Source organism: Dicentrarchus labrax, unplaced genomic scaffold (genome assembly GCF_905237075.1).
Source record: "Dicentrarchus labrax unplaced genomic scaffold, dlabrax2021, whole genome shotgun sequence".
Taxonomy (NCBI): Eukaryota; Metazoa; Chordata; class Actinopteri; family Moronidae; genus Dicentrarchus; species Dicentrarchus labrax.
In genome coordinates, this window is record NW_026136720.1 from 33027433 (window position 1) to 33053460 (window position 26028).

Consider the following 26028-nt stretch of genomic DNA (forward strand, 5'->3'; position numbering starts at 1 on the left):
AGAAACGTGTGACTCTGCCTCAGTCTTCTTCTTTATTGTGTTTCAGGTTCCTGAGGAGGTACGAAGACCCTGACCCGCTCACATCCTGCTGCTCACCGTTTGTTGCTCCACATTTTAATTTCTTTCTCTGCGACGCCTTCAGTCTGATACCATCTCTCGTGTCTGTCTGTCAGTTCTGTGGTCAGAGGAACGTCCACCTCAACAGGAACTTCTTCCTGCGTCACGCCTCCGCCGCTCGCTCCGAAACCTTCATCAACCTGCGAGAAGTCTGCAGCCGCTTCTGCCTGCCGCCCGGAGAGTACCTGATCATCCCGTCCACCTTCGAGCCGCAGAAGAACGGAGACTTCTGCGTCCGAGTGTTCTCCGAGAAACAGGCCGACTTTCAGTGAGTCGAACTCAAGCTAAAGTTTGATCACAGCAACATCTAGTGGCCGTCAGAGGAAGTGTGGCTGCTGAATTAGAATAATAGGATAATAAAAGATAGATAGATAGATAGATAGATAGATACTTTATTTATCCCGAGGGAAATTCAAGTAATAATAAATGAGCTGATTGTGTTCCTGCAGGGAGCTGGACGACCCCATCGAGTCCCGAGTGGAGAAGGTGAGAGAACCAGCACTGCAACTTTCAGTTACATAGATATCGTCGTTTATTATTAATGAATAGTATTTAATCATGGTTATTGTGACATCGTGAACATGTGGAGAGTTTACTTCCTGTTTCAGATTGAGATCGACGAGGACGATGTGGACGATCGCTTCAGACGTCTGTTTGGTCAGCTGGCAGGAGGGGTGAGCTACTGCTGATAATAATAATAATAATAATAATAATAATAATAATAATATTAATATATGATTTGAATATCTTACATTAAACTGTTTCTGTGCTGCAGGACTGTGAGATCTCTGTGTTTGAGCTGCAGAAGATCCTCAACAAAGTGGTGACAAAACGTAAGAATCACATTATCATATATGATGATTAATATGTGATAATTAATATTTAATATATTAATTATCATATATGTCATATTATATATATTTATATCATATATAATATATTAATCATCATAAATCACATTATTATATAGAATCATTCATTATGATCCCCTGACGCTGATCTGAGGTCCAGTTTAAACTCTGTATGACTGTTTGTCTCTGACAGGATCCGACATTCAGACCAGCGGCTTCAGCATCTCCACATGTCGCAACATGGTCAACCTTCTGGACGTATCCTTCCACCACAGGAAATAACCCCTCAGTACACAGGTATGGGCTCTGTGGCCCTGGGAGTAGTCAGATTCTATACTGACTGGAAAGATGTGGCTCCCCCTTGTGGCTAGTTGAAATAAATCAGGAAATCACTAAATATATATTTTTAGGGACCGAGCCAGCCACCGCTGGAGGTCCCTATTGTTTTTGCTCGATTTCTTACCTATCATTTTTAGGCCACTTCGACTGCGTTTTTGCCCCCCTGAACATATACGAAAAGTCAATTTTATTTGGGAAAGTGGTCAGGCCTGGTGAAAAATTTTATATTCTATGCGTCGCTTTCAGGTTCGCCACTAGGTGGCGCTACTATCATGAAAAGTGCGTTTAGGCTAATAACTCCAGCATCGTTTGTCACACATTCAAAAAAACTTATATCCACGCGTTTCGGTGAATAGAGCTGAATCTCCCCATATAGGCCATGCCCACTTCCGCCTGGAATTTTTTTCCCGGCAGAGCGCGAAATGTCCATGAACTACTTTTTCGTGTTCCTCCTATGTGCTTTGTCCGATTCACACAAAATTTTTCACGTAGCATCTGAGGACCCTCATAATAAAACAGTGATTAAAATAATTTTGATATTTAAAAAAAAACAGCACGTTACAAAATTAGCACTTCCTGTGGATTTTTCGTCAAAAAAGGAAGTGGACCATTTCTCCACATTGGTATGTCCGATTCACACCAAGCTTGGGTCCATAGTTACACATGTCTTCCTTAAGCATCGTGCACAACTTCAGGCCATCGCCACTAGGTGGCGCTCTTTAAAATGAAGAAGTGTATGTCTCTACAACGGTATGTGTGACTAAGATGAAACTTGGTACGATGCTTCCCCATGGCTCCCTGAGGCTCGCTAAAAAATGTGTCAACAATCCGCCACTAGGTGGCGCTCTGGTGGCATGGTAAATCACTGTGCAGAGACCATAATAGTTATGAATATGAAATTCACAGGGCACGTGTAGAGTGGTGCCTGAAGCTCACATACCAAAAATCGTGTTCGTCGTGTTTGTATCGCCCCCTACAGGATTTTTAAAAAGCAGCCCCCGCGCCACATTTCACCGATATGGACGAAAGTCGGTAGGCACATGTAACATGTTGGGACGTACAAAAAAGCCTCTAGGACCCATACCCGAAACCCCATAGGAAGTCGGCCATTTTCATTTCCATTTTCGGCAAACTTTTCGCGTTATATTTCAACGAACTCCTCCTAGGGAATTTATTGGATATGCTTCAAAATTTGTGAGTACAGTCAAAAAATGGTTCTGATTAAAAGTTGTGCTATTTGTGCATATACGTTGAAGGGCGTGTCCGTGGCGTGCCGTCAAAGTTGGCCATAGTGAATTCCGTGTGCATTTTCTGTGAATTTTTTGCCTTGTATTTGAACGAACTTCTCCTAGGGAATTTCTCGGATCTGCTTCAAAATTTGTCAGTACAGTCAAAAAAATGGTGCTGATTAAAAGTTGTGCTATTCGAGACGTTGAACGGCGTGTCTGTGGCATGAGGTCAAAGTTGGCCACTTTGAATTCTGTGGTCATACAAACTGATTGAAAAGTTGAGCTGTGACTGTACAACAAACCGCGTGCCAGTGACAACTTGCCGATTTCAGCAGATTCGCCATAAAATACTGCTCATAACTTCAGTGTGCAATGTCCAATCTCCAATAAACTTAATATATTCTGAAACAGTTTTGCCCTGAACACGTCCTCATAACTTCAGCGTACATGATCCAATCTCAATGAAACTTCACGTGTTTGATAACACTCTCGCCTTGAACATGTCTACATGACAATATTCAGACATAGTGATAGCGCCTACTGGCAACAGGAAGTAAGCGCTGCGTGGCGATTTTGAGCTGAGTTATGTGAAATGACCGTGCCAGCGACGACTTGTCGAATTCAGCCGATTCGCCATAAAACAGTACTCATATCTTCAGTGTTCAATGTCCAATCTCCAATAAACTTCATATATTCTGTAACAGTCTCGCCCTGAACACGTCCTCATAACTTCAGCGTATGTGGTCCAATCTCAATGAAACTTCACGTGTGTTATAACAGTCCCGCCCTGAACTTATCTACATGACAATATTAAGACATAGTGATAGCGCCACCTACTGGCAACGGGAAGTAAGCGCTGCGTGGCAATTTTGAGCTGATATACGTGAAATTTCATGTTTTAGTCCGCACATGTAACGACGGCACGTGATGCGGCCGCAGCAGGCCCCGAGTTGCGTGGAGTGCAAGGTCCTGCTCAACGCTGCTTGCAGCTTTAATATTATATTATTATATATTATTTTGGCTATTAGCGAGAGAGACGGCTCTTTGTGAGAAGTTCAATTCAATTTTATTTGTATAGCGCCAATTCATAACAGAAGTTATCTCAGGACACTTTTCAAATAGAGCAGATCTAGACCGAACTCTTTATAACATTATTTACAGAGACCCAACAGTACCACCATGAGCAAGACCTTGGAGACAAGAGCAAGGAAACACTGCCTGTTAAAAGGCAGAAACCTAGGACAGATCCTTCGGCTCTAGGTGGGTGGTCGTCTGTCTCAACCAGTTGGGGTGAGAGAGGGAGAGACAGAGAGAGAGACAGAGACAGACAGAGAGAGAGACAGACAGACAGACAGACAGGTGCACAGCAACAACAGTATTGGTAATGGCATCTAGCAGGACCATGGCAGGAGGCTCCACCAGGATCGATAAGAACCTGCGAGATGAGAAAGCACAAGAACTCCGGGGAAGAAGTGAAGTTAGTAACATGCATTAATGGGACACAAATGAGTGCAGAAAGAGAGAGGAAGAGAGGAGCTCAGTGCACCATGGGAAATCCCCCGATAGTCTAGGCCTATAGCAGCATAACTAAGGGATGGTTCAGGACTCACCTGATCCAGCCCTAACTATAAGCTTTATCAAAGAGGAATGTCTTAAGCCTACTCTTGAATGTGGAGAGGGTGTCTGCCTCCCGAACCACAACTGGAAGCTGGTTCAACAGGAGAGGAGCTTGGTAACCCCTGTTCTACTTTTAGAGACTACAGGAACCACAAGTAGCCCAGCATTCAATTCAATTTTATTTGTATAGCGCCAATTCATAACAGAAGTTATCTCAGGACACTTTTCAAATAGAGCAGGTCTAGACCGAACTCTTTAAAACATTAATTACAGAGACCCAACAGTACCACCATGAGCAAGACCTTGGCGACAAGGGCAAGGAAAAACTGCCTGTTAAAAGGCAGAAACGTAGTACAGATCCTTCGGCTCTAAGTGGGTTGTCGTCTGTCTCGACCAGTTGGGGTGAGAGAGAGAGACAGACACACAGACAGGTGCACAGCAACAACAGGATTGGCAATGGCAATCTAGCAGGACCATGGCAGGAGGCTCCACCAGGATCGATAAGAACCTGCGAGACGAGAAAGCACAAGAACTCCGGGGAAGAAGTGAAGTTAGTAACATGCATTCAGAGAACGTAGTGTTCTAGTGGGGTAATAGGGTACTATGAGCTCTTTAAGATATGAAGGGGCCTGACCATGAATAGCTTTATAAGTGAGGAGGAGGATTTTAAATTCTATTCTACATTTTACAGGGAGCCAGTGCAGAGAAGCTAGTACAGGAGAGATGTGATCTCTTTTTCTAGTTCAGGTCAGTACTCGTGCTGCAGCGTTTTGAATTAATAAGAGATTAAGAAGTAATTTTCAGTAATTGGTAAAGTTACACTGCTCATGAGGATATTAATAATTATCCTAATAACCCAAATTCACCACGATAAACATATTTGTTTTATATGATGTCACTGCTGCAGTGGGGGCTGCTGGGTAATATCAGTATGAGTGTATGGCAGTTGGGTCCAGTCCATCAGTGAGCAGCTCCTGAACCCCAACTACAGAAAGACGGCAGTGGTAAACTGGGACTGGTGGAGTTTAAAGTGCTGTGGACCAAAATCGAGAACTACCTGGTGAGTCCCAACTTTTCCTGTTTGCTCAGAGACGGAATAACTTCGGAGTGTTGGTCCTCCGGCATATCACAGGCTGTTTCTGGGGTTCCTGATAGAAAGTAAAACACTGACCTCTGTTATTGTGCTGATATCCTTCCACGATCTTCAGCCTGTTCAGGCTTTTTGAAATGAAAGGATGAAAAAATAGTTGTGATTTATTTTTGTATAATTCTTTAAAAAATAGAAGAAAGCTTGTTCCTGTTGAATAAATAATAAACTAAAATATAAAAAATAAATCTTTATCTAGTTTATGAGTCAACGATTTAAAGAGATTGATCTCAAATAACTAATACTGCTCTGAACCTGTCTGTCTGTCTGTGTCTCTCTCTCTCTCTCTCTCTCTCTCTCTGTCTGTCTGTCTCTATCTGTCTCTCTCGCTCTCTTTCTCTCTCTCTCTCTCTCTCTCTCTCTCTCTCTCTCTCTCTCTCTCTCTCTCTCTCTCTCAATTCAATTCAATTCAATTCAAATGGCTTTATTGACATGACGTAACACTGTACATATTGCCAAAGCAAGCGTTTGGAATTAAAAATAATAATAATAACAATAAAGGAAAACAATATTTACAATAAATGAATTATAATCTATACTGTTGGTAATACTGTAACTATGATTGACTCAATCACAGTCACAATCAATCAATCTCAGTCAATAAGTAATTCATTACAATCAATCAATCAATCAATCAGTTTGTGTTACCTAAAAATGTCATTCAAACAGCAGTAAAGTAACTACAGTTAAAACAAGTAGTCTGTTGTCAATATAACAGTAATAACAAAGAAGAAAAAAATTAAAGAAAGTTAGAAAATGAAAATAATATATTAAAAATTAAAATAAATAAAATAGTGTGTGTGTTTTAAAAAAATAATTAAAATATATTAAAATGAAATAGATAGATAAAACTAAACGTGTGTGTGTGTGTGTGTGTGTGTGTGTGTGTGTGTGTGTGTAAAAAAAACTTCCCTCTCACCCTCTTGGGGTGGTATCTGTGTCATCCTCAAGCTCGGGTCCTCTACCAGAGGCCTGGGAGTTTGAGGGTTCTGCGCAGTATCTAGCTGTTCCTAGGACTGAGCTCTTCTGGACTGAGGCTTCTGATGTTGTTCCTGGGATCTGTTGGAGCCACTCCCCCAGTTTGGGGGTCACTGCCCCGAGTGCTCCTACTACCACGGGGATTACGCTCGCCTTGACCTTCCACATCTGCTCCAGCTGTTCTTTCAACCCTTGGTACTTTTCAACCTTTTCGTGTTCCTTCTTTCTGATGTTGGCGCTGGTATGGCCACATCTATCACCACCGCCTTCTTCTGCTCCTTGTCTACCACCACTATGTCCGGTTGGTTGGCCAGGACCTGTTTGTCAGTCTGGAAGCTGAAGTCCCACAGCACCTTGGCCCTGTTGTTCTCAGCCACCTTCTGTGGTGCGGCCCATTGGGATTTGGGTACTTCTATTACATACTGGGTACAGATGTTCCTGTACACTATTCCAGCCACTTGGTTGTGTCACTCCATGTATGCTGAACCGGCTAGCATCTTACACCGTGCTACTATGTGCTGGACTGTCTCAGGGGCATCTTTGCATAGTCTGCACCTTGGGTCAGATCTACTCTTGTAGATCTTGGCCTCTATGGCTCTTGTACCTAGGGCCTGTTCTTGTGCTGCCATGATCAGTGCCTCTGTGCTGTCTCTGAGTCCAGCCTTTTCCAGCCATTGGTAGGTCTTCTCGATATCAGCCACTTCTTCAATTTGGCGGTGGTACGTGCCATGTAGGGGCTTGTCCCTCCAGGTTGTCTGCTCCTCTTCCTCTGCACTCTTATCGGGTTTCTGTTGCCTGAGACATTCACTTAGCAGTTCATCCTTTGTGGCCATTTTTCTGATGTACTCTTGGATTTTTGATGTTTCATCCTGGATAGTGGCCTTGATGCTCACTAGTCCTCGGCCTCCCTCTTTCCGCTTAGCATACAGTCTCAGGGTGCTGGATTTGGGGTGAAACCCTCCGTGCGTGGTGAGGAGCTTTCTTGTCTTGATATCTGTGGCCTCTCTCTCCTCCTTTGGCCAGCTTATGATCCCAGCAGGGTATCTGATGACTGGCAGTTATACAGTCATATATATATATATATATGAAGACAAAAGAAAAACAAAAAACATTAGTTTAGTTAGAGTTTCCACTGGTTGTCCTCAGTTCGTGGCATGAGGAGACATATTTTGCTGCAATAATTTGACTTTTTGGCATTTCTCCCAGTAAATAGGGGAGTTTCTGTCTGTCTGATAATAATTAGAATTCGGGGTATATTTGGGAAATGTTTGCGAATTGTTTTTCTCTTAAAGCTTTGAATTTAGGGCATGAGGTTAGAAAATGCAGCTCTGTCTCTACCTGTCCTCTGTCACACTGGGAGCAGAGTCTCTCCTCTTCTGGTAGCCAGTTCTGTCTGTGGCGACCCGTTTCTATGGCCAGGCTGTGTTCACTCAGTCTGTACATTGTCAACATTGTTCTTAGTTCAGGACATTTTATTGTGCTCAGGTAATTTGCCAGTGTGAATTCTCTTTTTAGGGTCAGATAACATTGTAATTTACTTTGTGTTTTGCTCGATTCTTTCCAGTATTCAATATATTTTTCTTTTTGCTTGTTGATAATTTGGTTTGGTCTGATTGAGTTGGTGTTGCTGTCCTGAGGCTGTTGGGGACATGTTACTGCAGAGAGCCTCAGGACCAGCTGGCTGAGGGGACTCTTCTCTGGTTTCAGCTCCTGGTATGTTAGAGCTTTGTGATGGTATGTCTGGGGGTTAACTGATTTTAAGTGATTGTAAAATTTAATTGATCTTTTCTGTATTTTTAGTAGGAGGGGGTATTGGCCGAGTTCTGCTCTGCACAGATTATTTGGTGTTTTTCTCTGCACCTGCAGGATGCTCTTACAGAACTCGCTGTGGAAAGATTCTATGATTGTTTTGTCCCATTTGTCAAATTCATTATTTAGTTTTGGTCCCCAAATTTCGCTGCCATGTAGAATTATTGGTTCTAGTACAAATTGGAAAATTTTAAGCCAGATTTGGATTGGAATATAGATTTTAATGTTTCTCTTTATTGCATAGAAAGCTCTCCTTGCTTTGTCCCTCAGATCTTTCACAGCCATGTTGAGGTTTCCTGTGTATGTAATGTTGAGGCCAAGGTAAGTGTAGTTTTTTGTATGTTGTAATTTAGTGGTGTCTAAATAGAAATTGTGTGTAACCTGATATCTGTATTGTTTCTGAAAGATCATTATCTTAGTCTTTGCTGTGTTTACTGTCAGGGCCCAGGTCTGACAAAATCTCTGCAGGAGATTAAGGTGCTGCTGCAAACCTTCTTTAGTAGGCGAAAGCAACACTAAGTCATCTGCATATAGCAGACCTCTGATCTCTGTGTCGTTCAGGGTGAGGCCAGGTGCCGTGGAACGCTCTAGTTGGTTCGCTAATTCATTGATATAAAGATTGAAGAAACTTGCACTGAGATTGCATCCCTGCCTCACTCCCCGGCCCTGGGAGAAGAACGCTGTTTGTTTGTTTCCAATCTTTACGGCACATTCACTTTTTGTATACATGTTCTTAATCAGATCATATGTTTTTCCTCCAATGCCACTTTCAAGTAGCCTATAGAAAAGGCCCTTGTGCCAGATGGAATCAAAGGCTTTTTTGAAGTTAACGAAACATGCATATACCTTTCTTTCCTTAATTTTAAATTCTTGATCAGTTAAAGTCTGGAGGGTAAATACATGGTCCGTTGTGTGGCAATTTGGCAAGAAACCAATTTGGCATTTATGCAGAATATTGTGGTCATCAAGAAAGTTGACAACCGTACTGATCATCATTTTTTGTAATATTATTGTATAATTCACTAATTATTTTTCTTTATTATTCTCTCTCTCTGTCTCTCTGTCACTCTCTCTATGTATGTCTGTCTGTCTGTCTGTCTCTATTTCTGTCTGTGTCTCTCTCTCTGTCTGTTTCTCTCTCTCTCTCTCTCTCTCTCTCTGTCTGTCTCTCTCTGTCTATGTATGTATGTCTCTCTGTCTCTCTCTCTGTCTCTCTCTCTCTCTGTGTCTGTCTGTCTGTCAGAATATTTACCGTGAGAAGGACGTGGATAATTCGGGGACGATGAGCTCCACAGAGATGAGGACGGCTGTGGAGGAAGCTGGTAAAAACACAGCCTTTCACAATAAAGCGCAGATGAGAAAGTCTTCTAGTCTAAAATGAGCACTGTGCTTCACTCACTGACGTCCACCCATATACAGAATGTTTGCCCTGTGACCTCTGCCCTGTGACCTCTGCTGGTCCTCAGTGAACTGTGTTTGTGTTTCAGGGTTCAGTCTGAACAACCCGCTTCATCAGGTCCTGGTGGCTCGTTACAGCGAACCAGATCTCACCATCGACTTCGACAACTTTGTGAGCTGTTTGGTTCGACTGGAGACGATGTTCAGTGAGTCCTCACAGTCCTCACAGTCCTCACAGTCCAGCACACTGACCTTCCTCATGATGATGATGATGATGATGATGATGATGACTGTTTCCTCTCCACAGACACGTTCTACACTCTGGATAAAGACAACTCAGGAACCATCGAGCTGAGCATTCTGGAGGTACGAAGCTTCACAGAGACGATAACGTTTAATGAGATTACGCTACCAGAGGGAGCTAACGTTACGCTACCAGAGGGAGCTAACGTTACGCTACCAGACAGAGCTAACGTTACGCTACCAGACAGAGAGCTAACGTTACGCTACCAGACAGAGCTAACGTTACGCTACCAGACAGAGCTAACGTTACGCTACCAGACAGAGCTAACGTTACGCTACCAGACGGAGAGCTAACGTTACGCTACCAGACGGAGAGCTAACGTTACGCTACCAGACGGAGAGCTAACGTTACGCTACCAGACGGAGCTAACGTTACGCTACCAGACGGAGCTAACGTTACGAGCCAGAATGCGCTTTGTGATTTAACATGAATCTGTTGTGATTTTTCTGCAGTGGCTGAATGTGTCTCTGCTCTGAAGAACCAGGACCGTCCTGATCCTGGTTCTGATCCTGGTTCTGATCCTGGTTCTGATCCTGGTCCTGATCCTGGTTCTGATCCTGGTCCTGATCCTGGTTCTGATCCTGGTCCCAGACGTGCTGTAACAGCTGCATATGAAATATTCTACATTTGGTGAAAAGAGTTTGTTCGATTGTGATAATAATCAATTTATAAACCTGTAATAACAGATTGATAACAGATTGAGAACAGATTAATAACAGATTAATAACAGATTGATAACAGATTAATAACAGATTGAGAACAGATTAAGAACAGATTAAGAACAGATTAATAACAATGTTTATTGTTCAGTTTTGTTGAAACTGTAAACTTTGTTATTAACTGTTTATTATACGTTTATAATATAGATAATACGGGGATTAGTAAAGAGTTCTTCTTCTGTTTGTCACACCTGAAGCTTTATTGATGAACAGCTTTATTGATGAAATATTAATAAATGATTCACTAATAAAGAGAATAAATCAGACTGTCATCAGTTTTCTTTTATTAGAAAGCAGAGAAATGTTCACATTCAAGAAATATCAGGAACCTTCACACCTGACTCGTCCAATCAGAAGAGCCTGAGTGCAGCTGTGGGCGGGGCTTACAGCCACCTGTACTCAACTCAGAGTGACGTAAATATTATAAACTATAAAGCTAACCATTAGCATGCTAACAGCTGCTTATTAAAGCTTCTCTGATTGGAGCAGCAAGGAAGCCCCGCCCCCACACTTCCTGTCCAAACAGGAAGCACCTCTTCAGTGCAGCGGGCACCACCAGGAGGCGACATCAGAATGATCTCATCGCTGTATTTTCTGGCGAGCGAACTCCTCCGCCCACCTCAGAGCCTCGGTGATGTCACTGCTACTCCCCGTTCCCCTGGCAACCAGCGCAGAGCCCCCAGCGCTCCCCCCAAGGTGACGGCACACCGCCACCGCCCAATCAGAGGCCGAGAGGGACAGCGAGTCCTGAGGAGGGAGAGGAGGGCCAATCAGACGCTTCAGACACAAGGCCCCACCCACCCCAGAATGATGTCACTGACAGGTGTGTCATCGTTACCTTGGGAACCTGACAGGCACACAGAACCTTCCCAGAATGCCGCTGGTGAGCGAGCAGCATCACGTGACTGTGAGGAGCCGCAGTGCTTAGTTGGTTCACCGTCTTCATCAGGATCTAACAGGAGACAGACGCAGGTGAGACAGGTGTGAGACAGGGTTTTATATTTTTCTTCCAGTTTACTCGTTTAAATTCTTGTTTGGCGTAGTTCTTACCGACAGAGAGTCCGTCTCCACAGAGTCCACCTGCAGATCTTTCACGGCGTTCTTCTCCAGCAGAGCCTGAACTCTTGCCGCAGCCTGCAAAGCATGTTGGGAAAACAGTCCGAAAACATAAAAACTGTGAATAAAACAAACTGAAACGTTTGTAGATTATTATTTAAGACAGAGTCTCAGGTGAGTCTCACATCTCTGGTCTCCAGTTTCCTGACGGCGGTGTTGCTGGTCCTCTGCAGGGCTCTGAGGCGACTCTGCAGTTCTCTACGCTGCCACTGGGGGATGGGGGTGTTATCTACAGCCTGACGGACACAGCGCAGGGTCAAACAACAGATACACATCACCTGGTTCATATGTCAGTGGCTGCGGTGCATCATGGGTAGTGTACGTACATCAGAGATTACTCCGACCTCCTTGGCAAAACACTGGGCGGACTCAAGGCTGATGGGGGCGGAGCCTGTGAGTCTGGATGAAAGCGAGTCCACATCCTGAGACAACACCTGACCCGTCTCTCGAGCCTGGACAACGAGAGTCAGAGGTGTCAATAACTGATACAAATAATCAACACTCAATACAAACTCCGTACACACCTGTCTCAGGTGAGTCTTTAATAAAATTAAAATCTTTGTTTAAACTTGAAGGTACAGTATGAAAAACCACAACACTGCTGGTTCGATTCCAGCTTTTGTTGCACGTCATCCAAACAATATTCTACATATTAAACAACTTATTTAAAATTAGATTCTCATTCTAAAACCAGAGAATTCAGATTGTAGAACGTTGAATGTTATCAGAATTAAATGTGTATAAAAGTGTCCTCGAGGCACTGGCCGAGGAGGTGGAGTAGCAGCCATATATGATTCGAGCGTTTTAATGGACCCTAAACCTAAACTAAATATATATATAATATATATAATTCATTTGAAAGCCTTGTTCTTAGTCTTTCTCACCCAAACTGGAAAACACTGCAGCCAGTTCTATTTTTATCAAGTTTAGTCCTTAAATCAGATAAAGTAATTATTGTAGGTGATTTTAATATTCATGTGGATGTTGACAATGACAGCCTTAGTAATGCATTTATCTCATTAATAGACTCAATTGGCTTCTGTCAGAGTGTAAATAAACCAACTCATTGTTTTAATCACACTCTTGACCTTGTTCTATCATATGGCATTGATATTGAACATTTAATAGTCCTTCCACATAATCCTTTCCTATCTGACCATTATTTAGTAACTTTTGAATTCATACTATTAGATTATAAGCCATTAGGCAAAACTTCCTACAGCAGATGTCTATCTGACAGTGCTGTAGCTAAATTTAAGGAGGAGATTCCTTCAGTGTTTAATTCAATGCCATGTCTGAATTTAACAGAGTCCTATAACGACTTTAGTCCCTCTGAAATTGATAATCTTGTCGATAGTGCTACAGGCTCACTACGATCAACATTAGACTCTATCGCTCCTATAAAAAGGAAATTATTAAAACATAGGAGACTAGCACCTTGGTATAACCACCAAACCCGCCAGTTAAAGCAAATAGCTAGGAAATCTGAAAGGAAATGGCGCTCTTCCAAATTATCAGAATATCGCTCAAATTGGCAAGATGATCTTAAGATTTATAGAAAGGCCCTCCGTAATGCCAGAGGAGCCTATTACTCAGCACTAATAGAAGAAAATAAGAATAACCCTAGGTTCCTCTTCAGCACTGTAGCCAGGCTGACAGAGAGTCACAGCTCTATTGAGCCACATATCCCCATAAACTTAAGTAGCAATGACTTCATGAGCTTCTTCTATAATAAAATTATTACTATTAGAGAGAAAATTAATCACCAACTGCCATCAACAGTTATCAGTGGCTCTCCAAGTTCAGGGACTTTAACTGTCAATGTAAACTTAGATATATATTTAGACTGTTTTTCTGCTATCGATCTTCATCAGTTAACTTCAATCATTTCTTCATCGAAGCCATCAACCTGTCTGTTAGACCCGATCCCAACTAGGCTGCTTAAAGAAGTTGTTCCCTTAATTGGCACTTCTTTACTGGATATGATTAATCTTTCTTTATTATCAGGATATGTACCACAGTCCTTTAAAGTAGCTGTAATTAAACCCCTTCTTAAAAAAGCCCACTCTTGACCCAGGGGTTTTAGCCAACTATAGACCGATTTCTAACCTCCCGTTCCTCTCTAAGATTCTGGAGAAAGTAGTTGCCAAAGAGTTGTGTGACTTTCTACATAACAATAGTTTATTTGAGGATTTTCAGTCAGGATTTAGAGTTCATCACAGCACAGAGACAGCTCTGGTTAAAGTTAATAATGACCTTCTGATTGCCTCTGACAATGGACTTGTCTCTGTACTTGTATTATAAGATCTTAGTGCTGCATTTGAAACCATTGACCATAATATTCTTTTACAGAGACTTGAGCATCAAATTGGCATTAAAGGAACCGCACTAAGCTGGTTTAAGTCATATTTATCAGATCGCTCGCAGTTTGTACATGTTAACGATGAATCTTCAATAAATACTACAGTTAGTCATGGAGTTCCACAAGGTTCTGTACTTGGACCAATACTATTTACTTTATATATGCTCCCTTTAGGCAACATTATTGGGAATCACTCCATTAACTTTCACTGTTATGCAGATGATACGCACGTATATCTATCAATCAAGCCCGATTAATCAATTATCTAAATTACAAACATTTCTTAAGGACATAAATGATGTTAAAACTCGGAAAAAAACGAAATTCTTGTTCTTGGCCCCAAAAACCTTAGAGACTCACTGTCTAAAGATATAGTTACTCTAGATGGCATTAACCTGGCCTCTAGCACCACTGTCAGGAATCTTGGAGTTATCTTTGATCAGGATTTGTCATTTAACTCCCACATAAAGCAAACCTCTAAGACTGCCTTCTTTCATTTACGTAATATTACAAAAATTAGACACATACTATCACGGACAGATGCAGAAAAACTAATCCATGCATTTGTTACTTCAAGGCTGGATTACTGCAACTCTTTATTGTCAGGTTGCCCCAATAAGTCCATTAAAACGCTCCAATTAATTCAGAATGCTGCAGCACGAGTACTGACAGGAACTAGAAAAAGAGATCACATCTCTCCTGTACTAGCTTCTCTGCACTGGCTCCCTGTAAAATGTAGAATAGAATTTAAAATCCTCCTCCTCACCTATAAAGCTCTTCATGGTCAGGCCCCTTCATATCTTAAAGAGCTCATAGTACCCTATTACCCCTCTAGAACACTACGTTCTCTGAATGCTGGGCTACTTGTGGTTCCTATAGTCTCTAAAAGTAGAACAGGAGCCAGAGCCTTCAGTTACCAAGCTCCTCTCCTGTGGAACCAGCTTCCAGTTGTGGTTTGGGAGGCAGACACCCTCTCCACAAGAGTAGGCTTAAGACATTCCTCTTTGATAAAACTTATAGTTAGGGCTGGATCAGGTGAGTCCTGAACCATCCCTTAGTTATGCTGCTATAGGCCTAGACTATCGGGGGATTTCCTATGGTGCACTGAGCTCCTCCCTTCCTCTCTCTTTCTGCACTCATTCATGTTCCATTAATGCATGTTACTAACTTCACTTCTTCCCCGGAGTTCTTGTGCTTTCTCGTCTCGCAGGTTCTTATCGATCCTGGTGGAGCCTCCTGCCATGGTCCTGCTAGATTGCTATTGCCAATACTGTTGTTGCTGTGCACCTGTCTGTCTGTCTCTCTCTCGCTCTCTCTCTCTCTGTCTGTCTCTCTCTCTCTCTCTCTCTCTCTCTCTCTCTCTCACCCCAACTGGTCGAGACAGACGACCACCCACCTAGAGCCGAAGGATCTGTCCTAGGTTTCTGCCTTTTAACAGGCAGTTTTTCCTTGCCCTTGTCGCCAAGTGCTTGCTCATGGTGGTACTGTTGGGTCTCTGTAAATAATGTTAAAGAGTTCGGTCTAGACCTGCTCTATTTGAAAAGTGTCCTGAGATAACTTCTGTTATGAATTGGCGCTATACAAATAAAAATTGAATTGAATTGAATCGTCTGCATAAAACTGAACAATTACAGCAGTTGAAATAACAGTTGAAATATTTCCTTCCTTAATAATAAATCTGATGATTACAACGTTTATAAAGATCAAACATGTTGAGAGCAGTTAGTAACTGACCCGCGCTGCTTCCTGTCCCGTCACCGCGACAATCCGACTGATTCCTTTCACCATCTGTCTCTCAGAGATAATCACCAGATCCTCGATGGCGCCGGTCTGCAGCAGGTGACTGAACACAGACAGTCTGTGTTAACCGTTGCCTCACCGCCACCGCCCCGAAACACAGCCCCGAAACACGCTCTACACTTTTTGTTAAATGTGTTGCTAAGTGACAGTTTGAACAGGTGAACAGTCTGAACAGCTTGAACAGGTGAACAGTCTGAACAGGTGATAAACAGTCTGAACAGGTGAACAGGTGTGTTTCAGTCTCACGTTCCACAGCAGAGTTCCACAGAGGTCCCTCTGTCTGTTTGATCGTCCAACAGGTCAGAGATCGGCATCGCCACCGACACCACCCGAACAGGGTCTGGATACACCTGTAGATAGACAGACAGTAAGGACACTTGCAGGCAGGCAGGCAGGCAGGCAGGCAGGCAGGCAGGCAGGCAGACAGTTAGGACACCTGCAGACAGACAGTCTCCCCTCACCTCGTCCACTGTCCTCAGCCCGTCGATGCACCTGGCTGTCTGCAGAGGAAGCTCCTGGCTGTGGACGATCTGATTGGCTGAGATGATGTCACTGACACACGCCTCCACCTGCTGCAGCTGAGAGACACTCAGCGAACCCTGCACAGCACCAATCAAATGCTCCGTCACCAACAGGTCAACTTATAATAATGTCATCAGTTGTCTCCTCGTCATGTGACCAAGAGAACGCAGTAATGTTCACTTCCTGTATGTGTCTTTGGTTGATTGGTGGTTAATTTGTGGTTAATTGGTGATCGTTGAGCTGGTTAGTGGTTTGCTTTAGCTCTAGGGGTTAGTAAGGGAGTTTGCTGTCTGACCTTGACGCTGAAGTCGAAGCGGAGGCGATCAGCTGACACATGAGATCCTCTCTGCTGGACTGAAGGACCCAGAACTTCCCTCAGTGCAAAGTTGAGGATGTGAGTGGCTGTATGTTTGACCATACAGGACAATCTGTGCACCTGAGAGACGACAACATTACACAGGTCAGACCTCTTAATGCTCCACCCTCTGGTCAATGTGTACATGGTTAGCTCCCTGCTGGCCCCAGTCTGCTCCAAACAAAGAGGTCCAGACTGTAACTGCTGCTCAAACCTTAAACCGGACTTACATTTACCAAAGTCTCTATACTTAGACCAGTTAATCAGCAGGTACACTGTTACCTGTTCAACCAACTAAATGATCTGGATCTGGATTCACACTCTGGGCTTAAACTGGAATTGGTCAGGACTTACCGGCAGAGAGCTGTTCGCTTCCTCATATATACTGCAGTCATGAAAACGGGTCAGGGGTGAAAAAGGTGAGAAGGATATTACCCCTCTAGGGGGGTCTGGGGGCATGCTCCCCCGGAAGAAAAATCTGAATATTCCATATTTTAAAGCATCAATCTGATTCATTTTGAGATGCATTTTTTGCCAACCTGGGGAGAGCTGGAGAAACTTAACTTCAGCCATGGGTCAAAAATATTATGGCCTCCTTACTAAGTATTATGCATTAAGCCATTGTCAGCCAGCCTGTCACTGGGTCTAACATTTACAGTATATGAGGCACAATGTGGTAAGGTCATGAAAACAGGTCATGAAAATATACTATACTATACTATACTACTCCTAAAACAGCTGGGCACTGTAGTTTCTGGCAAAAGTTACCGAAACAGAAATAAACAGTGTATTTGTAATGGGACGACTTTCAGCTACGGATTTGGTGAGCTAGTGAGTATTTGCAGCAGAAGAATGGTGTATAACGGATTGACTCAAAATAAACTACAGTGTAAACAAAAGATTAAACGGAAATGTTGCCGATCTTCAACCTTAAAGGGATAGTTCGGGTTTTTTGAAGTGGGGTCGTATGAAGTACTTATCTATAGTCAGTGTGTTAGCTACATTAGCTGCTGCTCAGCGATCCCTCAGTTTGGGGAAGCAGAGAGCTGCTCCAGCACAGACCATCAGCTTTGCACTGCAGTGAACGGAGTCCAGATGCAAAGTGAATTTTAACCACCTAAAACAAGGCCCACCTAAAAAAGTCTATATCAGTTGTTACATGGAGAAAATTCACACCGCTTTACATCTCCGTCAGACGGCCCTTCCTTTGAATATTTCCATGCACTCGCGCTCCCTTCTGGCACGCGCACCTGTTCGCAGTTCACTGAATCTCTGGTACCTACCCCCCCCTAAACATTTTCTCATTGAATCTACACGATTCACGTAGGTCACCTATTTTGGTTTCAAAACAGCGAATTTCGCCGAAAGGTGATTTTCATGTATGATACTGATAGGTTGAGTGTTTGGTGTGTACCTGGTCCAGGTGTAGCTGGACCTGGTCTCCAGTCTTCAGGCTGTCAGCTGCAGTCACCTGATGGACCACGTACCCCCCCGCCAGAAGCACGGCCTCCACAGGGTACAGGATGTCCTGAGAGGCAGAAAACACCCGGAGTCAGACTTCACCTGGACACACAACAGTTAATCTTCCCATGATGCTTTGCTCCCTGGGCGGTCAGCTGACCTGCAGTCCGTCCCGGGTGAAGTAGCCCTGGTCATGTGACTGCCCACCCTGCTCAGAGTAGAAGCAGGTTTGATCCAGAATGACGCCACAGCGCTGACCCTCAGTGACCTCTGACACCAGAGTGTGACCGTCGTACAGAGCCAGGACTGTCGCACAGCATGCTGGGAACACTGGGGAGGAAAACAAAGATCATCTGTAGCAACTGGACTCAGAGGGTCAGGTGGGACCTCTCTAGTGTTGTTGGCAAATATGAGGAGAATTCAGCACGAGTGAAGCACCAGTGAAACACCAGTGCAAACCCCTGGGATAATTAAAGTATTTCTGATTATGATTCTGATAAAACACCAGTGAAACACCAGTAAAACACCAGTGAAACACCAGTAAAACACCAGTAAAACACCAGTGAAACACCAGTGAAACACCAGGGAAACACCAGGGAAACACCAGGGAAACACCAGTAAAACACCAGTGAAACACCAGTGAAACACCAGTGAAACACCAGTGAAACACCAGGGAAACACCAGTGAAACACCAGTAAAACACCAGTAAAACACCAGGGAAACACCAGTGCAAACCCCTGGGATAATTAAAGTATTTCTGATTATGATTCTGATAAAACACCAGTGAAACACCAGTAAAACACCAGTAAAACACCAGTGAAACACCAGTGAAACACCAGTAAAACACCAGTGAAACACCAGTGAAACACCAGTGAAACACCAGGGAAACATAGAGTTAGTGGTTTCCTGGTGTGGGACAGAGACAGGTGTGTTACCTGTCCAGGTAGGACTCACCGTATCGGCCCTGCTCCAGGCTGTACTGGTATTTGAGGCTGTCGTCCGTGTGAGGAACACCGAGATGCTGCAGCTCTGCCAGGCTGAGGACGTCCAACATCACCTGAGACTGAACACCTGACTGAAGATCAGACATCACCTGAGAGACGCAGAGAGACAGGTGTTTGAAGACACTTCTAGAACACAGCCCTTCACAGTAAAAGCACTCACAGTAAGTCATACAGCTCCTTCACAATAAAAGCCCTGTAGTTTCACAGAGTGCTTCACCTTGTGGTTCTCTGCGATCAGTCGGTCTAACTCCTGGCGGTCCACCTGGACTCCTCTCTCCTCCAGCATCAGGTCCACCAGGTCCAGAGGAAAACCCAGGTCCCTGTGCAGAGACCAGGCCACCGAGGCTGACACACACACACACACACACACACACACACACACACACACACACACACACACACACACACACACACACACACACACACACACACACACACACACACACACAGAGAGGTCAGCCCACCCTGGTACTAGTTTTATTGTGAAGTCTTAAAATAATGTGCACTCTCGTACAGTACATGTGCACTCTGGTACATTGTTAAGACTGTGTGTCTGTACTATGACTGAAGAAGACTATGAACAGAGAAAGCTTCAGAAACAACTAGTTTGGAGTGGACCTGTGTCTGCAGGTGGCTGATAGGAGTTGTAGTAGGTGAGGCAGGGACTGACCAGGGAAGACTCCATGTTTGTAGTCCTTTCTGTTGAGCGTGCGGTGGATCAGCCTGCTGCCCTGCTGCAGAGACGACAGGAAGTGAGCCTCGTTCTCGTTGATGACGTCCATGATCTGAAAGGACAGCAACTGTCAATCAACAATGACAACTAATGACAACTTCCTGTCCTTCCTATCTGGCTGGGCTCAGTCAGGATCAACAGGACTGAGATTCAACAGGCAGAATATGCAACAATCTTCAGCCATTACGTAAATCCAACGTTTTCAGGCCGACAGGTACAGGCTCTACCAGGTGAGCTACCGGGACGCCCTGTTTATGTCCAATATCTCTATTAGTTTATTAATCTAAGTCCAACAGTCATCTTCTTTTAGCTGTTTTTGGGTTCAAGTAACACACATGCTGATTCGGTTTGACTCTGGGCACGAGCCCAGCGGTGACTCTTTACGGGCAGAGAGAGCAGCGATGGACGAGAGATCTCAAGAGTGAATGAAGAGAGGGAGCGACGTGAGCAAGAACTGTGAATCAATCACAGTACACCGGTTTTAATTAATATATATATATAATATACACTCTAGATGGCATTAACTTGGCCTCTAGCACCACTGTCAGGAATCTTGGAGTTATCTTTGATCAGGATTTGTCATTTAACTCCCACATAAAGCAGACCTCTAGGACTGCCTTCTTTCATTTACGTAATATTAGAAAAATTAGACACATACTATCACAGACAGATGCAGAAAAACTAATCCATGCATTTGTTACTTCAAGGCTGGATTACTGCAACTCTTTATTATCAGGTTGCCCCAATAAGTCCATTAAAACGCTCCAATTAATTCAGAACGCTGCAGCACGAGTACTGACAGGAACTAGAAAAAGAGATCACATCTCTCCTGTACTAGCTTCTCTGCATTGGCTCCCTATAAAATGTAGAATTGAATTTAAAATCCTCCTCCTCACCTATAAAGCTCTTCATGGTCAGGCCCCTTCATATCTTAAAGAGCTCATAGTACCCTATTACCCCACTAGAACACTACATTCTCTGAATGCTGGGCTACTTGTGGTTCCTATAGTCTCTAAAAGTAGAACAGGAGCCAGAGCCTTCAGTTACCAAGCTCCTCTCCTGTGGAACCAGCTTCCAGTTGTGGTTCGGGAGGCAGACACCCTCACCACTTTCAAGAGTAGGCTTAAGACATTCCTCTTTGATAAAGCTTATAGTTAGGGCTGGATCAGGTGAGTCCTGAACCATCCCTTAGTTATGCTGCTATAGGCCTAGACTATCGGGGGATTTCCCATGGTGCACTGAGCTACTCTCTTCCTCTCTCTTTCTGCACTCATTCATGTCCCTTTAATGCATGTTACTAACTCCACTTCTTCCCCGGAGTTCTTGTGCTTTCTCGTCTCGCAGGTTCTCATGGATCCTGGTGGAGCCTCCTGCCATGGTCCTGCTTGACTGCCATTGCCAATACTGTTGTTGCTGTGCATCTCTCTCTCTCTCTCTCTCTCTCTCTCTCTCTCTCTCTCTCTCTCTCTCTCTCTCTCTCTCTCTCTCTCTCTCTCTCTCTCTCTCTCTCTCTCTCTCTCTCTCTCTCTCCCCCAACTGGTCGAGACAGACGACCACCCACCTAGAGCCGGAGGATCTGTCCTAGGTTTCTGCCTTTTAACAGGCAGTTTTTCCTTGCCCTTGTCGCCAAGTGCTTGCTCATGGTGGTAATGTTGGGTCTCTGTAATTAATGTTATAAAGAGTTCGGTCTAGACCTGCTCTATTTGAAAAGTGTCCTGAGATAACTTCTGTTATGAATTGGCGCTATACAAATAAATAAAATTGAATTGAATTGAATTGAATTATATAAGTGATACTAATTCATTAATACACATTTTATTTGATTGTTTATTTTAATATTTATATTTAATTATGAAGCAGCAGAATCAGGAAGTGCTGCAGTGTCTCACTATATGCACAGAGAGTATATTTTACAAGCACGTTAATATATATGGATCATTTATACTGAAGGGAAATTATCATCTGTCTGTCTGCCTGCCTGCCTGCCTGTCTGCCTGCCTGTCTGCCTGCCTGCCTGTCTGCAGGTTAATACTGACTGAAGTTACCTTTAAAATACAAAACAATAATTCAAATTAAAAGAATAAATTAATAAACTGTAAGTTACATCCATCACACTCACCCTGTCTGCCTCCCTGTGGAGCTCCGGATACACATCACCCTGAGACAGACAGACAGACAGACAGACAGACAGTGTTTACAGTGGTGTTGATGTTTATATTCTCCAGTAAACAGTTGTTTGTATGTATTCATACTGTATTGACTCTTTGGTAAGAGGGATTATGGGAAATGGAGTTTACCAGTGTGTGGGCGACGGCAGGAACCAGGCTGGCCAGAGTTCCCTGAGGAGCCTGAAGAACCTCGACACAGAACCGAACCGCCCGCCGCAGAATCCTCCTCAGCACCAACCTGATAGTGATTGACGATTGACTAGTGATTGATAATCCATCAGATCAACTATTAAATTCATCACCAACTATACTGATAATCAATGAGTCTGATTTCAGATTCTATTTCTTTAGGACAGTAAAGTCGATATCTTCAGGACAGAACACTGATCAACTAATCGATCAATGGAGAAAGTGATCGAGAGATTCGTAAATAATAAAAACAATCAATGGTTGCATCTGACTGGCTGTCCGTTGTGTTCTAACATCTGATTGGTCGATGACTCACTCTGCTCCTGACATTCCCGGATGAACTCCGTCTGCGATGCACACTGATAAAGTACGGACGTGGTCCGCCACCACTCGGTACGCCGTGTCCACCTTCTCCTTCCCCGCCGCCCCCATCCTGCCACCGTATGCCGCCACCCTCGACCTCTGGGGATACACAGAGGTCGAGGTAACCACGGTAACAACAAGCTGTCAATCAAACTTTACTACAGCTGTTACATCATGAATACACAATGTGCAGTATTCAGAGTATAGGGTGTATTTGTGGTATTGTGGAGTACTCGGTGCAGTGATATATTTGGTGTAGTGTCATGGTGGGCGCGGTGGGCGTACCTGGTGGATGGCGTCCAGCAGCGGCGTGAACAGGTCGGTGTCGTAGTTTGATCTTTTGCCCTGCAGAACGCTCACCAGTCTCTCCAGTCCCATCCCAGTATCCACACTGAACTGGGGCAGCAGCCGCAGACTGCGGTCCACCTCCCTGACACACACATTCAAACACAACCCATTATACTGGGAGCTGACCAGTACGACCAGCAGGCTGGTTTACAGGCGAGTATATGAACCTGTTGTACTGCATAAAGACCAGGTTCCAGATCTCCACCACGTCAGGACTGTCAGCGTTGACGAGCGCTGCAGCATCTCGTCCTCCCACATGGTCATAGTGGATCTCGGTGCAGGGGCCACAGGGGCCCGAGTCCCCCATCTCCCAGAAGTTCTCCTTCAGGCCGAACGGCAAGAGGCGACCAGAAGGAACCCTGAAGAGGAGACCGGCCGTCAGCTACAAGAACTCACCAATAACACAATGGGAGCGCCGCAGGGCTGCATTGTGGATCACTATTCTCCTGTACACTGACGATACGCTCCTGTACACTGCTGACGCTTCCTAAAGAGTGACTCGTGTCTGAACTTCAATATTAAATATTTATGTGACAGATTATAACGAAAAACAAACCTGCAGATTTATGAAAAGATGTGTTTGTTTCAGACCCCAAAATATTTCATGTCATCATCATTTGTTTTCTATTTTCAGTGAACATTCATACCATTCAATGTCTGAAGGGTTTCCTGTTGGCACTAGGGGGCGCTGTGTGTCTTGATTCTCCCTTTAAATATTATTATATTTATATCATATATCATATTATATATCAGAATATATTTCTGTGAGAAATGTACATTTCTGCCACTTTTATTAGATTTCAGGAGTGACTATAAAAATAATAATAAAGATAATAATAATAATATAATAATAATAATAATAATGATACTAATAATATATTATTAGTATTAGTAGCCGATATTCTTTTCAGTATTAATACAATGAAAGTTGAAGTTGTTCTCTTATTTTGCACAGACAGTGTTTACATTTGGAAAGCCATGTTGCATTTATGTATGCATCCAGTGAGTAGGGTGGCCATCAGGCTGCAGGCGCAGTTTGTCCTCCTTTTGAGAAAATAACTAAAAAGGTCGCCTTTTGACACATTACCTCATTAGTTTAATACTTATTGGCTAAAAATGTGTGTCAAAATAAGTAATTTCATTGGTTACATTTTTCGTGTTGTGACCTATCAACACATGGCTAATTCTAATATTCAAATGAGCCATGTGTTGATTCGCCACAACACAGCTCACCACAGTTGCTAGGTGACCACCAGGCTGTCAATCAAACTCTCAGCCACAGAGAACATAATGTGAGCTAACGTCGGTTGTTGGAGTGAAATTCTGAAAATGTTCATACTCATATGTAGATAGGCAAAGTCTATACATCTGAAACAGAAGGTGCTGTATTTGTTTCCCCTTTATCTATCCAGATAAAAACATTAAGAACAGTTTCTGTATGATGTTTATCAGACCTATGTAATCTGAATTGGAAGGGCATGTTGTCATGAGCTGTATCTTGTATATTATTATTAGCTATGTGGTATGTGTATGCACCTTTATGTAATCTGGTGGAAGAACATATTAAAATTTAAAACCGGATCATACCAAACAAACATCTGCCTGCGTGTCCCTGTGTATGCAAAGTGTCCTCCTTTTTGACGTGAAGGAAATGGCCACCCTACCAGTGGGGCATCATGTGTTAATTCCACAATAGAAGATATGTTATGTTGTTACAGTTTTGGTGTAAAAAGCCTGTATATATCGATTCGGGTGGTATCGGTATCGGAAATTGAGAGTTGGACAATATCGGAATATCGGATATCGGCAGAAAAGCCTATATCGAGCATCCCTAATCATTAATAATGATGATAATAACAATAAGAAGAAGAAGAAGAAGAAGAAGAAGAACCTGAGCAGTTTGAAAAGGATAAAAACAGATCTGTACCGGGAGCAGCTGTACCGGGGGACCTACCCGATGTCCAACCAGATCTGTCGGGTTTCTTCATCCGCCGGCAGACCGGACGCAGCGTCTCCGGCAAAATAGGACACATACAGTCTGTCTGTGGGTATCCCATAATGCTCTGTGAGGAGGCTCCACGCCATGCAGCAGGCCTCCTCCTGCAGAGACAAAGGTCCGTTAATGTGACGCTCAGTCGTCGTCGTCGTCCTCCTCCTCCTCCTCCTCCTCCTCCTCCTCCTCACCTTGAAGTAATCTCCAAACGACCAGTTCCCCAGCATCTCGAAGAAGGTGTGGTGGTACACGTCTCGGCCCACGTCCTCCAGGTCGTTGTGTTTGCCACCAGCTCGCACACATTTCTGACTGTTGACCACGCGGCGGTATGAGGCCATCTCACTGCGGGGGTCCACGGTCCCCAGGAAGATGGGCTTGAACTGGAACAAGAGTCCAGAGTCTGAACCGTCACACCTTTACCTGAACTATTTAATATTCAGAATACACAGTCTGACAGGATTAAACTATTACAAATAAATCACTGACTTTATATTTCTGTTCCATTACAGGCTGTAACACACTGACATTAACTCCAATTATTGATCTGTCAGAACTCTTGTTGTATATCAGTTAGCTGTGACAGACGGGCTCTTATTTTGAAAGCGCTAGCTGTGACAGACGGGCTCTTATTTTGAAATGGTTAGCAGTTAGCCGGTTAGCACTTAAGCAGCAGCAGCTGTTGTGGACCACAACAGACCGGGACAGACCGGACCGGGCTCAGGCTGACCTGGTTCATGCCGGCGTTGACGAACAACAGGCTGGGGTCTCCTCTGGGCCGGACCGGGGAGGACGGGACCAGCCGGTGTCCGTGTTTGTCCCGGAAGAAGTCCAGGAAGGTGCTGCGGACGCAGGCAGCGGGCAGCTCCGGAGGACAGCCGCTGAGGGAGCGAGCTGAGCGGGCAGAGAGGCCGGCCGACGGCCCGCTGAGCCGCCGGAGCCTCCGCTGGAGCAGTCGGAACATCCGGATCAGTCAGAACCGGACTCAACCCCGACCACAGTGACCCTCATTGGGACTACAGGTTGTTGAGACGCGCATGCGCACTCTGTGCCTTCTTCTTCTAGTGTGTGTGAGAGCCAGTGGACCTTTAGCGCCACCTGCCGATCAG

General features: G+C 44.0%; 3 protein-coding genes and 1 long non-coding RNA gene across 9 annotated transcripts in view; 2 read left to right on the forward strand and 2 right to left on the reverse strand.

The window, feature by feature from the left end:
- LOC127353434 (calpain-2 catalytic subunit) overlaps positions 1-10774 on the forward strand; it is a 29460-nt gene extending 18686 nt beyond the window's left edge. The window contains exons 11-21 of one of the 2 annotated variants that reach the window (XM_051382678.1): positions 47-58; positions 174-385; positions 567-603; positions 726-791; positions 893-950; positions 1162-1226; positions 5145-5213; positions 9331-9409; positions 9575-9691; positions 9793-9851; positions 10242-10774. In XM_051382678.1, the coding sequence (XP_051238638.1) occupies positions 47-58; positions 174-385; positions 567-603; positions 726-791; positions 893-950; positions 1162-1226; positions 5145-5213; positions 9331-9409; positions 9575-9691; positions 9793-9851; positions 10242-10265 (798 nt within the window). In that variant the 3' untranslated portion in view covers positions 10266-10774. The remainder of the gene's footprint in view (positions 1-46; positions 59-173; positions 386-566; positions 604-725; positions 792-892; positions 951-1161; positions 1227-5144; positions 5214-9330; positions 9410-9574; positions 9692-9792; positions 9852-10241) is intronic. The other variant, XM_051382679.1, reaches the window with a different exon arrangement.
- Positions 1-26028, reverse strand: part of LOC127353500 (uncharacterized) — a 78493-nt gene that overhangs the window by 35380 nt on the left and 17085 nt on the right. The gene's annotated exons all lie outside the window — the stretch shown is intronic.
- Positions 1-26028, forward strand: part of alg13 (ALG13 UDP-N-acetylglucosaminyltransferase subunit) — a 75453-nt gene that overhangs the window by 34384 nt on the left and 15041 nt on the right. For 2 of the 4 annotated variants that reach the window (XM_051382668.1, XM_051382672.1), the window contains exon 1: positions 25851-25941. The exons of the other annotated variants lie outside the window; for them this stretch is intronic. The gene's annotated coding sequence lies outside the window, so the exon portion shown is untranslated. Of the gene's footprint in view, positions 1-25850; positions 25942-26028 lie in introns of those variants that run through there. 4 annotated transcript variants of the gene reach the window in all.
- aars2 (alanyl-tRNA synthetase 2, mitochondrial (putative)) lies at positions 10776-25967 on the reverse strand. Of its 2 annotated transcripts, XM_051382656.1 has the most exons (22): positions 25650-25967; positions 25114-25302; positions 24884-25029; positions 23097-23288; positions 22867-23011; positions 22535-22680; positions 22159-22267; positions 21981-22019; positions 19799-19913; positions 19346-19473; positions 19079-19217; positions 18285-18454; positions 18078-18191; positions 16604-16744; positions 16248-16385; positions 16033-16136; positions 15721-15829; positions 11951-12076; positions 11750-11860; positions 11559-11642; positions 11347-11460; positions 10776-11255 (listed from the first exon to the last, which is right to left on the reverse strand). In XM_051382656.1, exons 1-22 carry the CDS (start codon positions 25881-25883, stop codon positions 11088-11090), a joined length of 2961 nt encoding a protein of 986 aa, XP_051238616.1. In that variant the 5' UTR covers positions 25884-25967; the 3' UTR covers positions 10776-11087. The 2 variants fall into 2 exon arrangements, with proteins under 2 accessions (XP_051238616.1, XP_051238617.1); XM_051382657.1 differs by lacking the exon at positions 21981-22019.

Excerpts from the sequence above, each read along its gene's own strand:
- aars2 (XM_051382656.1), bottom strand. The coding sequence starts at position 25,883 with ATGTTCCGACTGCTCCAGCGGAGGCTCCGGCGGCTCAGCGGGCCGTCG. Across the intron at positions 22,681-22,866 it reads TGCTGGACGCCATCCACCAG|AGGTCGAGGGTGGCGGCATA; the intron begins GTACGCCCACCG and ends GTGTATCCCCAG. Across the intron at positions 22,020-22,158 it reads CTGCCGTCGCCCACACACTG|GGTGATGTGTATCCGGAGCT; the intron begins GTAAACTCCATT and ends TGTCTGTCTCAG.